Below are 13,927 nucleotides of genomic sequence, written 5' to 3' on the forward strand. Positions count from 1 at the left end.
TGAAACTGTTTAAAGGTTGATATTCTTTTTTTGAAGAAAGTAGTAATCTTTGGCAGTCAGCTGTAAATATTCAGGCTGATAACAAACCAAGCGAATGTTTTGTTGTTACAGCGTTACCGCTTTCTCACTTTTCAACTTCGGCTGCTTGTGGAGTCGCTCGGTTGGGACAGAGATACATTGTATAAGCGCGGTTACCCAGAAGAGGTTTAAATGGTTATGACTAAATGTTAAGGCAATGATCTGAACTCAAAGGAATATTTGATTATGGTTAATGCAAAGTACGGACACAAATTGAAATCGCGTATCTTGGAAAGTTCTTGAAATGTGAAGCAACATTTCTTTGAGTGAATACAGTGTAAACCTTTCATTTCTTGGCACTTATGAAAGGCGCTATGTTTTACCATTGTTCCAAGCGACTGCTGGATTTATAGTTGACAGATTCTGAAGTGTTCTGTGATTGGTATTTCTCTGTTGTATCTGTGATTCTTGTTTCCGCAGGTCTCCTTCCCCACTATACCCTTCCGTAACTCCCTACCCCCCACTTGGCCACTCTAAGACTATGCGCTGTTAAGGCTTGTAGAGTTGGAGCTGCCAGGAGGTGGGTCTATTGGCAACGACGCGTATACCCTGAGGATTTGGTCTCGCTGACACCCTCCTATAGAGTTCCGTTTTGTCTATGGTGTACATGTGCTTTTGTAAAGTTTGGGCTGGGCATTCTTTGTCTTCCAAGTCTATCGTCCCGTTGGGTTCTAGAGCTAGTTTCCTCCTAGTTCTTCTAGGTCACCCATTGCTATTGGTCTTTGTACACATTATGGTGTTATGTTATTCACTTCAATACACCATGCCCTTCTGTTTTTGCATTGTGTGTTCCTTCACACGTATGATCTGTTTTGGGAAGTGATACAGCTGTCCCTAGCACGTTTACTCTAGTCCTTCTGGTACCAATTTTGTTACCGGTGTCTTCTTACCAGCCTAATGTCTTTACGTTGTCCCTTGATGAGTGTTACATGCCTATCTTTCTCAGTCTATTGGACATTTTCACCCCTTTTTCATTCTGCTATTTATTGGCAGCTCTGTCGGCCTTACTTGCCGTGGTTACTACCAAATTTCCTTCAGGGATATTCCTTTCCAGTCATGACTTATCATATCCTCTTGTTGATATATCGGTCATCTATTCATTGTGGGTAACTTTCCGGACAAAGTCTGACGCCTGGGGAGAATTCTAAGAAAAGTAATCTGTGGCTATTTGTCTGAATCCGATATATAAGCTTTCTTAGTAGTTCAAAAGATCTAAAGGTTTTAGATGGACACACCATACCTGCTTTCATTAATAAGTGCCTCACATTAGACAACTGGCAATCAGACTGACCAGCTAAACACAACATATCAATTTTTGTTAAATCCAAAGTAAGGATAGACAAACATAGCATTTTTGATTCGCACAGCACAATTCAGAAGTACCAACCAAAAGGTTAGAAGGAAAACAACCATATCTGGTCACAGTATGCCCCGAATGCCACATAAAAACATATCCAAAACCAAAGACCTATCCTACTTGCACTGAAGAAAAAAGCTTCTTTCAAAGGATTCTGACTGGAGCCACAAGAGAGCATAGCAACGGCCAATGTTTTTCAAAACGGGGAAGAAAATATGCTTCCCTTTAGTAGAAGGTGTTCACCTTCCAAAGCAACCTTTGGTGAGGAGAAAATACTGGGACTACATAGATGCTTAGTTCACATTAAAATCGAGACTTGCCCACATTAGTTTGTTTTGTTAGTGCTGATACTGGGAATCAAGGAATTAATGAGTCTTGTTGCACACAATTAGTTGACAAAAAAGGATGCATGACAAGTGTGTCTACCTAGACAGTTTGTGTAGCCGTATTCACTTTACTTTTGTGTCGTGTAATGTGGCTTTGATTTGTCCGATCAGTAGACAAAATTTGAACTAAATATGTGGCACAACAATAATACCTTAAGCAAATAAACCTAATTCTTGAAATGTGAGCACTCCATCCCACCTCGGTTAAACAGATACAGTAAGCGTACCACACCTACAAACTCAAGAAGCATTTCTTTTTAGAGAGAAGTTATAAATGCCATTTGTTCACTTACGGTACATCAGTTATAAAAGGTTTGTAAGAATAAAGTGCATATTCTTTTGAAAGTGCAAGAAATAAAAGTAGCAAACAAATGCAGCACAAACTATTAAATCCAGAAGCTGTTTAAGAATCTCAAACAAACCACAACCTGAAGTTTGCGGGTCCTGAGAGGAGCCCACAAGGGAAGACTGATCAGAGGTAGACTTTGATGGAGAAACCTCTGCTATTTCTGCCTCTCTCTGCTGTTGAGCCTTCTTAAGCCTCAGCTGCTGTAGGCGCCAACGAATCAAACTTAACCCAGGCACTTTTAATTCTGACAGAAGAAAAGGAGGTAAAAAATAGATAAAGTCACAGAAAAAGATCAGAAATAGAAAATACAGGGAGCATAAGCCCTATAGCAGAAACAACACACCTGATCACTATTAAAGCAAGAACATGCTGAGCACGGCATTTGTTTCTCATGCACTCCTGATTTCCCATGGGTCACCACCTTCTTTCAATTCTCATCTCACGCCAGAGGATCCTAGACCTAAGGAGAGTCTTATTTCCAAATACCAAATCAAACAGTTATTGTGCACACGCTTTGAAATTCATCACTTACTATGAGTAACCACAACAGACTGATTTGGAGCAGAATCTAAGTGCACCCCTCACCGAATATACTCCCCCTAAAACAAATGAAATGGTAATTCTATTTATGATCCTTCTCAGAAAAGAAACAGTGACAGTGTCAGGGAAAATCACCTTCTCATAAATCCTTGTCACCAACAAATGCCTACTTTTTGGACACAGATATTTCTTCACCAGAGCCAACTGTCTTGTTGTAGTGAAGACAGTGGGAATGTCAACAGACACATCTGCGTTTGATGACTGATGAAAACACTTTGACAAACAAGTTACTTACCTTCGGTAACACCTTATCTGACAGTAACTATATCCAGCTGCAGATTCCTTTTCTTTGAATTTCCCAGGTGTCAGTCTGGATTCAGAAGATTTTATTAAGCAGTTCCCTTGTGCGCCATCAGGTGGCGTAGATCGGCTCTGTGTACTTTGTCAGCATTGTCCGCACTGGAATGAAGTTGTAGTACCCAGATGCAATGACGTCAGTTACTCTCCATGACTTTCCACGCCAGAAGCGCGGAGCCATGAAGATCACTGACCACTGGTGTGAACGACTAGGGAACTGAATGAGGTCAGCCCAGTCACTAGAAATCAGTTCACAGAGTGGGAAGGATGGGTGTGTCGGTAAGGGATCTGCAGCTAGATATAGTCTCTACCAGATAAGGCGTTACTGAAGGTACGTAAATTGTTCATCTGATGGAGACTTCTAGCTGCAGATTCCTTACCATTGAATAAATACCCAAGCAATACCTCCCCGAAGTTGGGTCTGCAGATCAATTTCAAACAAGGAAGACCTGCAGGACCAAAAGGGCAAAGCACTAATCCATACAGACCTGACTGTGCAGAGATGCCCACACTACTGCCTGGCAGATGACCAGGACCGGAACTCCACATGCTAACGCAGTGGTCACTACTTTAGCTCTAGTGGAGTGAGCTTGCAAGCCTTCAGGAGGCTGCTTCTTGGACAATGTGCATCAAATTCTAATGTAGAACACGATCCACCTAGAGATGGCCCACTTCTGCACTGCTCAACCTTTCCTTGCACCACCATACCCCACAGTCGGTCGTCTGCTCTGAAGTCTTTTGTTTGATCAAGGTAGAACGATAACACTCTTTTTGGGTCCAGACTGTGGAGTTGCTCCTCTTCTTTAGAGGGATGTGGAGGAGTGAAAGAAGTAGGCAGTGTGATTGATTGGTCTACATGAAATGGACTGACAACTTTTGGCAGAAAGAAGGCCCTTGTGTGAAGAACCAATTTGTCAGTCTAGACAGAGAGGTAAGGCAGTTTAGATGATGAGGCCTGCAGCTTAATTCATCTGCGGGCAGATGCAAATGCCACACGGAAGGAGATTTTAAAAGTCTGAAGCCTGCAATTGTGAAGAGGCTCAGAGAAAGCACACATAAAGAATGCTAGGGCTAGACTGAGATCTCACTAAGGAATTATAAATGGTGAAGGAGGGCAAAAGGGGAACAAGACCCTTTAGGAACGTATGTGCTATAGGGGCACCTGAACAAAGGTGGTTGGTCAGCAGCTGCAGGAAGACAAAAAGAGCCAATAAATAGCCCTCGAGAGTGTCCTGAGAAGAACCCTGCTGGGTAAGGGAAAGAATAAAGAGTAGGACCTCAGAAAGTGGGGCAGAGAGAGGATCAACATGTTTCTCTGTACGCCACATCACAAATTTCTTCCAACGTCAGGTGTAAACCATTGTTGTGAATGGGATGTCTGACTGCCGAATAAAGTGACAGACTTCGGGGCCGAGGCTCAATCTTCACTCAAGAAGGCGGAGAGGGGACAGGTTTGGGTGAAGAACCCTCCCCTGCTTCTGAAGATGCTCCCGAAGGGGCAGCCTGATCAGAGGATAGATGTCCATGCACAGTAGCTCTGGATACCAGACTCTCCATGCCTAGTCCAGAGCCACAAGAATGACTTACTGATCTTCTTGATAAGGAGTAATGGCAGGAGTGGTATGGGTGTATAGGATGACTGAGCTCCACTCTAGACAAAAAGTGTCTTTGAGTGAGAGCTGTCCTGGTAACTCCAGTGTGCAAAACTGCTGACATTGCACGTTCTCAGCGGTGTCAAACAGATCTAACAAGGCTCTCCCTACTGCTGAAAGAGACCTTTCACCACCTCCTGGTGGAGACACCATTAGTGATCCGCCGGGCATCGACAGCTGAGTTTGTCTGCCCTGGTGTTCAGAGAGCCCGCCAGGTGTTGAACCGCCAGGGCAATGTCCTGTTGTTCCAGCGAAGCCCAGAGACGAAAGGCCTTTCCACAAATAATCCACGACCCCACCCCGTCCTGTTTGTTGAAGTACTACATGGTTGTGGTGGTGTCCATGAACACCTGTCCTAGCCTTCCCTTGATGGAGGCTAGAAAGGCTTTCAATGCCACTCAAATTGCTCAGAGCTCCAACATGTTGAAGTGGAGTCCTGCTTACTTCCACCTGAGATCAAAGTCCTCTGATCTCCACCTCTCCTACATGGCCACCCCATCCCAGGAGTGATGCATCTGTCACTACTGTGACATATGGTTGGGGAAGAGGGAGGGGTCTGCCTCTGTCCCAGTTGTGGTCCGCTGCCACTACTGCAGGTCTTTCGCAGTTCCCTTCAGGATCTGACCATGTGGGAGAGATTCCCTGATGCTGTGCCCACTGGAACTTCAGGTCACACTACAGAGCAAGCATATGCCAGCGGGCATATGTCACTAGTAGGATGCAGGAGGCCCAGAAGCCTCTGAGTCAGTCTCAACGAAATCCAGGATAGAGGCTGAATCATAGGTATCATAGTCTGAATATCCTGGACTCTCCATAAGGGAGGATATGCGCAAAACTGCACTGCATCCTGAACAGCTCCGACGAAAGGGAGCTTCTGAGAGGGAGTCAGGTGTGACTTCGGCATGTTGATTGTGAACCACAGAGAACATAGAAGGTCCGCCGTAGTCTGTAGGTGGAAGGCTACAGCCTGGGGCAAGCTAGCAGTCAACAGTCAGTCATTGATATAGGGAAAGACTGGCACCCCTGATCTACACAGATGGGCTGCGTCCACCACCATCACCTTGGTGAGCCTCTTCTGACTATCTGAACCCACCTGTCCAATGCTATAGACTGCCAGTGGGGCTGGTGATGGTGAATCCTGCCGCCAACTGGAAGCCCATGATGGTAAAGGGGCAGATTAGGAAGGTTTGGAGGCTGCAGCTGCCGGGGAGGCGGTGGACTGACCAGAACCCTGGCTACCTGACCTATGAGTCCTGATGGTACCGTGCCCTGGGCCATGCAGAGGCTGGGAACCATGTGTGGCTTGGTGGCAGGGAGGGAATTGACGGGAAGCTTCGACATCCCCTGAAAAAATCCTGATGAACTCAACCAGGAGTGGCACCTCAGGGCCACTGTCGATGAAACTGCTCTGCCCAGTGAGTCTGTCATGTCAAGTCTACATCATATTGTGAACTTTGCTGCATCTCTCCCACCATCAACAGCTCGACAGAGTATGATCTGGGCCTCCACTGAAACCAGTGGCAGCACTTGCGCAACCGTGTCCCACAAAGTGTGGGAGTAATGACCCAAAAGGCATGCTGTGTTCACAGACCACATTGCAAGGCTGGCAGAAGAAAACAACTTCTTCCTCAAAGACTCCAGCCTATTAGATTCCCAGTCTGGTGGGATGGAGGGGTGTTGGGGGAGACAGGGATCCTGGGATCGGGGTTGGGAATGTGCCATGGTCAAGGACCTCAGCCCCCCTTCGCACCACCATCACATATGAAGCTTCCTCCTCTGTAGCCACTGTAGGAGGAGAAAGCAGACCAGTATCATGAGAAGTATTCAGTCCACTGGCTTCACCGTGGTCCTCACACCAGTCGATAGTAGGGTCTTCTCTGTAGGGCTGGTATTCTGCAGGGTTCATTGACCCCTCTTATTCCTCCCTGTGGCCTAGCTGAAGAGAATAGGGCTCAGGCTCCAATCTAAGAAGCAAGGTTCCTGCTAGTGTCGGATGCGGGGTGATGCAATACTACTTTGGCTGTGTCAAAGCCATCGAAGCCGGTGATCACAATAAGGAAAGCCCTTGGGGGGGGGGGGACTTAAGAATTGGGAAAGGCATCAAGAAAGCACAAGCTGGTACGACCTGCGCTGATCCAGATCCAAGGGCACTGGGGGCCCATTGGAGCCGATGTTGAAGCTGCCAGCGTGAAACAAGATAGGATCCCCTGGAACCCTGCAGAGTCTGAAGGTGCATTGGAGTGGTTGGGCTGCCCAAAAATGAGGCACCCACCCTCATAAAACTCCTTCAGTTGGGTGGGGGATCACTTCAGTTCCCAGAAAGTAAGGGATGCGAGGAGTCAGCCGAGGTGCAGGCACAGAAAAAACAGGCCTCGAATGTAGACGCTCCTTCGCCTCGTCAGCCAAGGGACGAGGCGAAATCAAAGAACGCTTCAACTTCTAGCTCTTCTTCTTGTGCCTCAACTTACCCGATTGTCCCGAGGACTTGGAGTGGGACAATGATGACTTTGGGCTCGGCGGCCAGTCCCAGGGCCTTTCTCTTAACCGGGACATGGATTTGCATGGAGTCGCATGCTGAGTGGCCATGAGATTTATGGACCGCTCTCTCAAAGACTTCTAGTTCATGGCACTGTAATTGGACCACAAATATGAGTTGTGGTCGCACTTCAGACACCACAGGCAAAAAAATGCGGTTCTGTCATGACATCGGCCGAAGACAGGCTCTGCATCCTACACACAAGGAGGACATCATCACAAAACTCTTCACAGAACATCAAAAAAAGCCAATCACAAATTGACTGAGGGGTAGCTCTTCTCCGGATCAACGCTGGCTGGCGTGGAAAAAAAATAAAACTGATGTCAGCGCACCTGTACGGCGCCTATATAGGTACCCCAATGTCATTCTGCCGTGGACGATTCTGATGATTCACAATGAGCCATTCAACGCCACCTGACGGCGCGCAGGGGTACTGCTCACAAAATTCTTCTGGATCCAGACTGATGCCTGGGAAATTCAAAGGTAAGAAATCTACAGCTATACGTCTCTATCAGATTAGTTTTATCCATTTAATTCCCATTGTATGTTTGAACTAGACTTTGTTGGAGGTTCCTTTTAGCGCATAGATTGGGCACCCTTATTTTAGCTCTAGGCCCGCAGCCTGTGCCCTTTTACATACGTACACATTTTATTTGGTTATTCAATTTATTATATTTTAGCACAGCTTGCTTTTCAGCTTAGCTGTTTTTATATTTTAATCAGCTGCTTTTCAAAGAAGGCATAGTTGTTTGTGTTTTGCAGTTATCGGTCCTTTGCATGCACTTCACTCTGTACCCTGCTCAAGGCTGTCATGTTCTGTACAGGATAAAAGCGTTACCGAGTCAAACCTTCACCATAGACATCTCATGACGTCAGGCTTTTTCTTAGAATACCACATATTTTGTTATATAAACACTGCACAGGCCTAAGGAGGGTAGAGGGCATTCCAGCCATTGCCATTTGAGGGTGTACATCATTTCGTTGACAGCGTTCCTGATCCTGGCCTGGTCTTCCCAGCCATCCAGGAGGTTTGCCCTTGTCCACCTTTCAGGGATAGAGCGGGACAGGCAGAAGGGATAATACCAATATTCTCTCAGGTTTAGACATCAGGTTGTAGGTAGGAATCACCAGGGCTGTTTATATGTTTTACTCTAATAGTCACAATCATCACTGTCTTATTTTTCATCTGCCTAATAATCGCAGCTCATGCCTTTTATCATAGGATACAATTCCTTCAATAAATATTTTAACTTACTTTGCATCTCTTTGTCTGCCTTACCATGTGTGAGACTTTGTGTAACTGACAGAAAGGGGTATGACCTATCCACCACAGCTTCCCTGAGGAGTCAGAGTGTTATGTTTCTAGACTGCCACAAATCACCTTTACTTATAGGGTAGGGTGAGATGCTGCTAGCTAGCTGACGAAGTCAGGTTGACTGCTTCCACTCGATGTGGGACTGACTCAGTCACCAAACTCTGTGGCGCTGCCACCCTAGACTTAGTAGTCTTACCTCTAAGGTAGAAGTACTACGACAACTTCTGCAAACAAAATATGCTAAAATGCATATTCAAAAAAGGCTTTTCATCCCCTCTCCGTTTAAGTATGGAAACTGAAAGATGTAGGCAAAGTGCTGCATCGCCACAAAAAAGGCCTAGTTCTAAGGTGATTGAAAGACCCCTTCATAGTCAACCTTGGAGCTTGATTATAAGTGTTTCATTAAATTACAATACCTGCCAAATACCTGTTTGCACAGGGATAAGTAATGGAATGTTTATCAAACCAAATAATTAGCGTGTGCTAACTCAGATAATACCGCAATTTTTTTTATGTAAGTAACCCCCACCCTATGAAAATAATCTGCTGTTAATAACGGTCTTGTGTTTTTATTTCCTATGTTTGTTATTGCCTCTTTTCGATCTGTTGTTTGACTCATGGAACACTGTACTTGACCTACTATACAAAACAGAAAGGTATTCTTTCTGTTTGTTTTGCTGCGTACTACTCTGTGACATTGAAAAACCCATAAATAAAGTGCTTAAATAAATAACTGGTGGGTGCGATAAAGTTGGTACCCGCAGTAAAATTTCGGCAGGTCAAACCCCGACATTTAAGGGAAAAAAGGACAGTATTTACCAGGAGAAGTGGAATTTCACACGGTAAGCACCTAAATATGTATTTATTTCTCTGAAAGTCAGAATAAGTAATATTTATTGCACCGAATATATACCACACACCTCAGTGTCGGAATTTATCGTGTACACTTGTAATAGGTCCCCAGAGCGCTCTCATTGCCTTCCAAGAGTTACAGAACAGCTCTGTCTTGAAGACTAAATTAAAACGGTAAATCACATCTCATATTTTCTGTGCAATTGCCCTGAAATGCAGGCTCCAACTAAAGAAATCATAAATCAGCACTGGTCAAGCGCGGAAACCTACAAATATAGGGGGTTATTACAACTTTGGAGGAGGTGTTAATCCGTCCCAAAAGTGACGGTAAAGTGACGGATATACCACCAGCCGTATTACGAGTCCATTATATCCTATGGAACTCGTAATACGGCTGGTGGTATATCCGTCACTTTTGGGACGGATTAACACCTCCTCCAAAGTTGTAATAACCCCCATAGGCTCTCTAATTACCTGCTAATATTAAAGATCGCTTTTCAGAAACAACTGTGTCCTGCCTGTCGCAAACATTTCTATTCTACCTTGCACTAAATTGCATCTCAATCATGAACAATACTCATCATGAATCACCATGAATAGGCCAACCATGTCCTAAGCATATTCTTTCAGGTAGGAGTTACAAAGTATATCCATTGTGCACACTTCTTCACTAACGAAGATACCATCATATTTGAAAACATGCAACTGTGTAAAGACCAACATGCTAAACAATTCAGATTTTGTCTCTCCAGTAGGATAGATATTATTTAAATTGATCATGCTTATAGGAGCAGCCTGGGCAAACTAAACTTTTAACTTTGCCCCTTGCCCCTACACACAGTGGCCAAAACAGTGATCTGGTAGCCATTATTTCTGGTACACTGACATATAACTCATTCAGGCTCTTGTTAGTCTTGAAACACCTGAATAAATAACATGAATCTTAGAGATTATCTAATTAAGTTATTGGGTCAAACGCAGAGAGGTGGTTATACACACTAACCTGCAGCGGTAATACTGTAAATGTCCTTTATTTCAATAAAATACTTAGCTAAAAACGTCCTCTAATTGGGTTTCTAGAACTGCAGAATATTAAATGATTTTGAGAAGTGGAGAGAAAATACAAGAGCATACTTTCACTCTTTGCTATGCTGCAGAGTCAGTCAAAAGGCAGCCCTGCTTGCTATGAAGTACTATATCCCAAACCCCCTGCCATATGAAGCAATCAGCCAACATGAGCAATAGAATAATCCTTCCCTTTTAACAATCCACATAAGAATGGATGATTTTTATTTTCTATGCATGCATCTGTTGCCACAATTAATAATTTATCTTTTGCGATGATGGGCCATCTCTCTTTTAGAAGACATCTGAAAACATGGCTTTACAGATGTAGACACCGTATAGCATGAGGGTATACTCGGGAAAGGTTCTCAGTCTATGTATGTTGTTTGTGACAAAACATAACATAGGAAGCTGCTCTAATGTTGCACATAAACTCAATAAACTGTAGCCCTAACAAACATGAGTGAAGAAGTACTTGGTTGAGGTAATGTGGTAAATAAGGTAGGATTAATGTCCATTGTTTTAGGACCAGAGTACTATGATTTGTGTGTTATGTTATGTGTATTAGTAAGGTGGGATGGTCATCTGGGAAGGCATCCTGGTGCCGTAAAAAGGGGGAGCTGCTTTAACTGGGGTCTATTAGAAGAGCCAGTTTTCAATACCTTGCTAAACTCTAAGACTGAGCTGCCAGCTCTGATGAGCAGCAGGAGGACATTCCAGACTTTAGGTGCTAGTAAAGAAAAGGCACAGCCACCAGTTCTGGCTCTATGGATACAGGAGAGGTGGACAAAGAGATGGACCAAGGAGAAATATATATTCTGGGTGAATGGAAGATGATGCAGTTGTTGAGGTATTCAGATCCTTGTTTGTGTAGTGCTTTATAGCTCTATGGAGAGTTTGAAGAGGGCACGTTTGTGTATGGAGATCCAGGGCAGTATTGAAGGTTTTGGATATGCTAGTGTGGAGTGGGAGTTTGAGAGTGAGCCAGGTTGCTGCCTCCCGAATGATCAGGCGTCTCCTGGTGAGTTGCAAGGTGAAACCAGTGTAGAGGGAGCTTTTCTAGTTTAGTCTGCCGGTGAACTGGGCTTGAGTGACGGTTCTTCAGGTGTTGAGTGGAAGCCATCTAAATACTTTTCTGAGAAGCTTGAGGTGGAAGAAGGATGAGGCATCTGTGTTGACCTAGTTGGAGCTTTAGAATTGACTGACAATCACGATCCCAAGATTCCTGGCTGAGTTTGATGGGCTGGGTGTTGGTCCTACTTTTGAGGGCCATTAGAGTGAGGACCAGAGAGGATTGTCTTTTCTAAAGACTATCACTTCTGTTTTGCCAGACGTGAGCTTCAAGCAGTTGGCCCTAATCCATTTTGCGACTTGAGGCATGCAGGTGATGAAATTTGTCTGGGTGTTAGAGGTGTCATCTGAGAGGGAGCGGATGACCTGGGCGTCATCTTCATAAGAGGTGATGCTGAGTCCTTGGGTTCAGACAATGTTGGCAAGCGGGTCCATGTAGGTGCTGAAGAGAGTAGGATATGACTGAGGAGTCCAGGTGGAATCCATAGATCAGGTTGGAGGCAGAGGAAGTTAATTGGGCGAGGCTAACTGACTGGGTGCATCCTGTGAGGAAGGAGCTAATCCAAAGGTCTGCAGGTCCATGAATTCCACTCCTGTGAAGGCGTTTGATGAGGAAGGGGTGGGGAACTGTGATGAAGGAGGTGGGCTGCTATGTCCTCCTTGTCCATGATTATATAAATGTCCCTGGTGGCAGCGATATGGGCAGTCTCAGTGCTGTGGGTAGTTTGAAGCCAGACTGGGAGGAGTCCCCAAGTGGTCTGTGTTGAGGTGGTCAGGTAGTCGCTTCCTGACTAACTTCCCCAGACCTTTTCCAGGTAGAGGGGGAGGGAAATGGGTCTGTACTTTGCCAGAGTCCTTGAGTCCGCTTAAGGTATTTTTTCAGGAGTGGTATGATGATAGCGGAAAGGTGGCTGTTGTGAGAGAGTAGTTGAAAATTGGACTAAGAGCCTTGCAGATGGGGTCTTGTCCTTTGGTGAAGATTAAGTAGGGGCAGGGGTCCCATGTGGCTCCACAGTGAATAAAGAGCATGCTGTTTGTGGGTTTTTGGAGTGGTGATGGGCCTGCACGTCAGGGTGGTACCCTGGGTGTTCTTCTAGTGAGACTGGAGGATGCTGCGTTTGGAAATGTTTGATTGAGGTGCAATCTGACAGAAGAAGGTTAGATCAAGATTATGTCATTGCTTGGAACATTAGGGAGCAACCATTACTGACATCAGTCAGGAGTTTGAAGCACTGCATGAAGACATGATTTAAAATCTCATTAATATGTAATTTCAACTACCAAAATCAAAGTAGGGAAACAATACTCTTTAATACTCTTTAGCCCTCCTGCCCAATCCTCACTCACTTAAACAGAACTCAGTGTTTCCTAGTTTACAAAGATTAATAGGAAAACACAAAACAACATTCAGTAAAAAAATAAAAAATAAACATTTTATGGTGCATCTGACATTTGCACAATGAGAAAGGAATGATTTATTTCATTCTACAATTACTAAGTTTTACAACGTACAGAAAAAATTTAATAAAAAGGAAAAAACAGATAAAGGAGGATAAACAAAAAACTGTTAGAGTAGACGACAAAAGTATGCAGTTTAGAACAGAAAATCAGGAAATAGGTTATTTGCACTGCCATTACCCAAAAAGCCTAAAGCAAGTCAGTTACGAAATAAAAGAAAAAAGAAAAAAATCCAACAATTACTGTTTAAGCAAGAAAAATACAATCGAAAAGAAATGTCATAACAGACCCTTAAACCTAAAATCATGCAAGTCACTATTGCTAAACAGTGCAGTGTGTGATTACTTTAATTCTGTTGTTAGTTCAAAAAAAGAGTTTTACTACTCAATAAACAATAGCTATGTTTGCTCGCAGTACCACCTATAATCTATGCAGGTTGGCTCATGTCCTACACGAATCTGCTGACTGTGAGGAGGAGCTAGCGCTGGCCTCCTTAGATCTGGTAAAGGCGTTTGCTACGATAGAGTGGGGATACCTCCTGGATGTGTTAAAAAAGATGGGATTTGGCCCGAGATTTTGTGCATGGATACACTTACTATACACAGATTCCATCATACTGGTGAGGGTTGCAAGGGACTCGGCCGAGGTTTGAGTGGTGGGAAAAGAAACTTCTCAAGGGTGCCCCCTTTCACCCCTCCTGTTTACTCCTGCAAGGAAGTCCTCTGCAATCCAACTGCTGAGGGACCGGAGACCCTGCGGCATCCCACTGGGTGGAAACACACACATAGGGTCTTTATACACTGATGATGCCTTGGTGATATCCGCTCCCCAGTGGAGGTGATCCCTCGCCTACTGCATTTACTGGCCTCTTTTGGTGAGGTCTCTGGTCTGTTCATCAGTACAAGCAAATC

The 13,927-nt window shown here is 44.5% G+C and overlaps 1 protein-coding gene across 6 annotated transcripts in view; it reads right to left on the reverse strand.

Annotated features, from left to right (window-relative positions):
• The window catches only part of DCAF6 (DDB1 and CUL4 associated factor 6), a 622,202-nt gene that overhangs the window by 304,442 nt on the left and 303,833 nt on the right, over window positions 1–13,927 (reverse strand). For 3 of the 6 annotated variants that reach the window (XM_069204153.1, XM_069204152.1, XM_069204158.1), the window contains exon 11: window positions 2,250–2,414. The exons of the other annotated variants lie outside the window; for them this stretch is intronic. In XM_069204153.1, the coding sequence (XP_069060254.1) occupies window positions 2,250–2,414 (165 nt within the window). The remainder of the gene's footprint in view (window positions 1–2,249; window positions 2,415–13,927) is intronic. 6 annotated transcript variants of the gene reach the window in all.

This window comes from Pleurodeles waltl, chromosome 8 (assembly GCF_031143425.1).
Source record: "Pleurodeles waltl isolate 20211129_DDA chromosome 8, aPleWal1.hap1.20221129, whole genome shotgun sequence".
NCBI lineage: Eukaryota > Metazoa > Chordata > Amphibia > Caudata > Salamandridae > Pleurodeles > Pleurodeles waltl.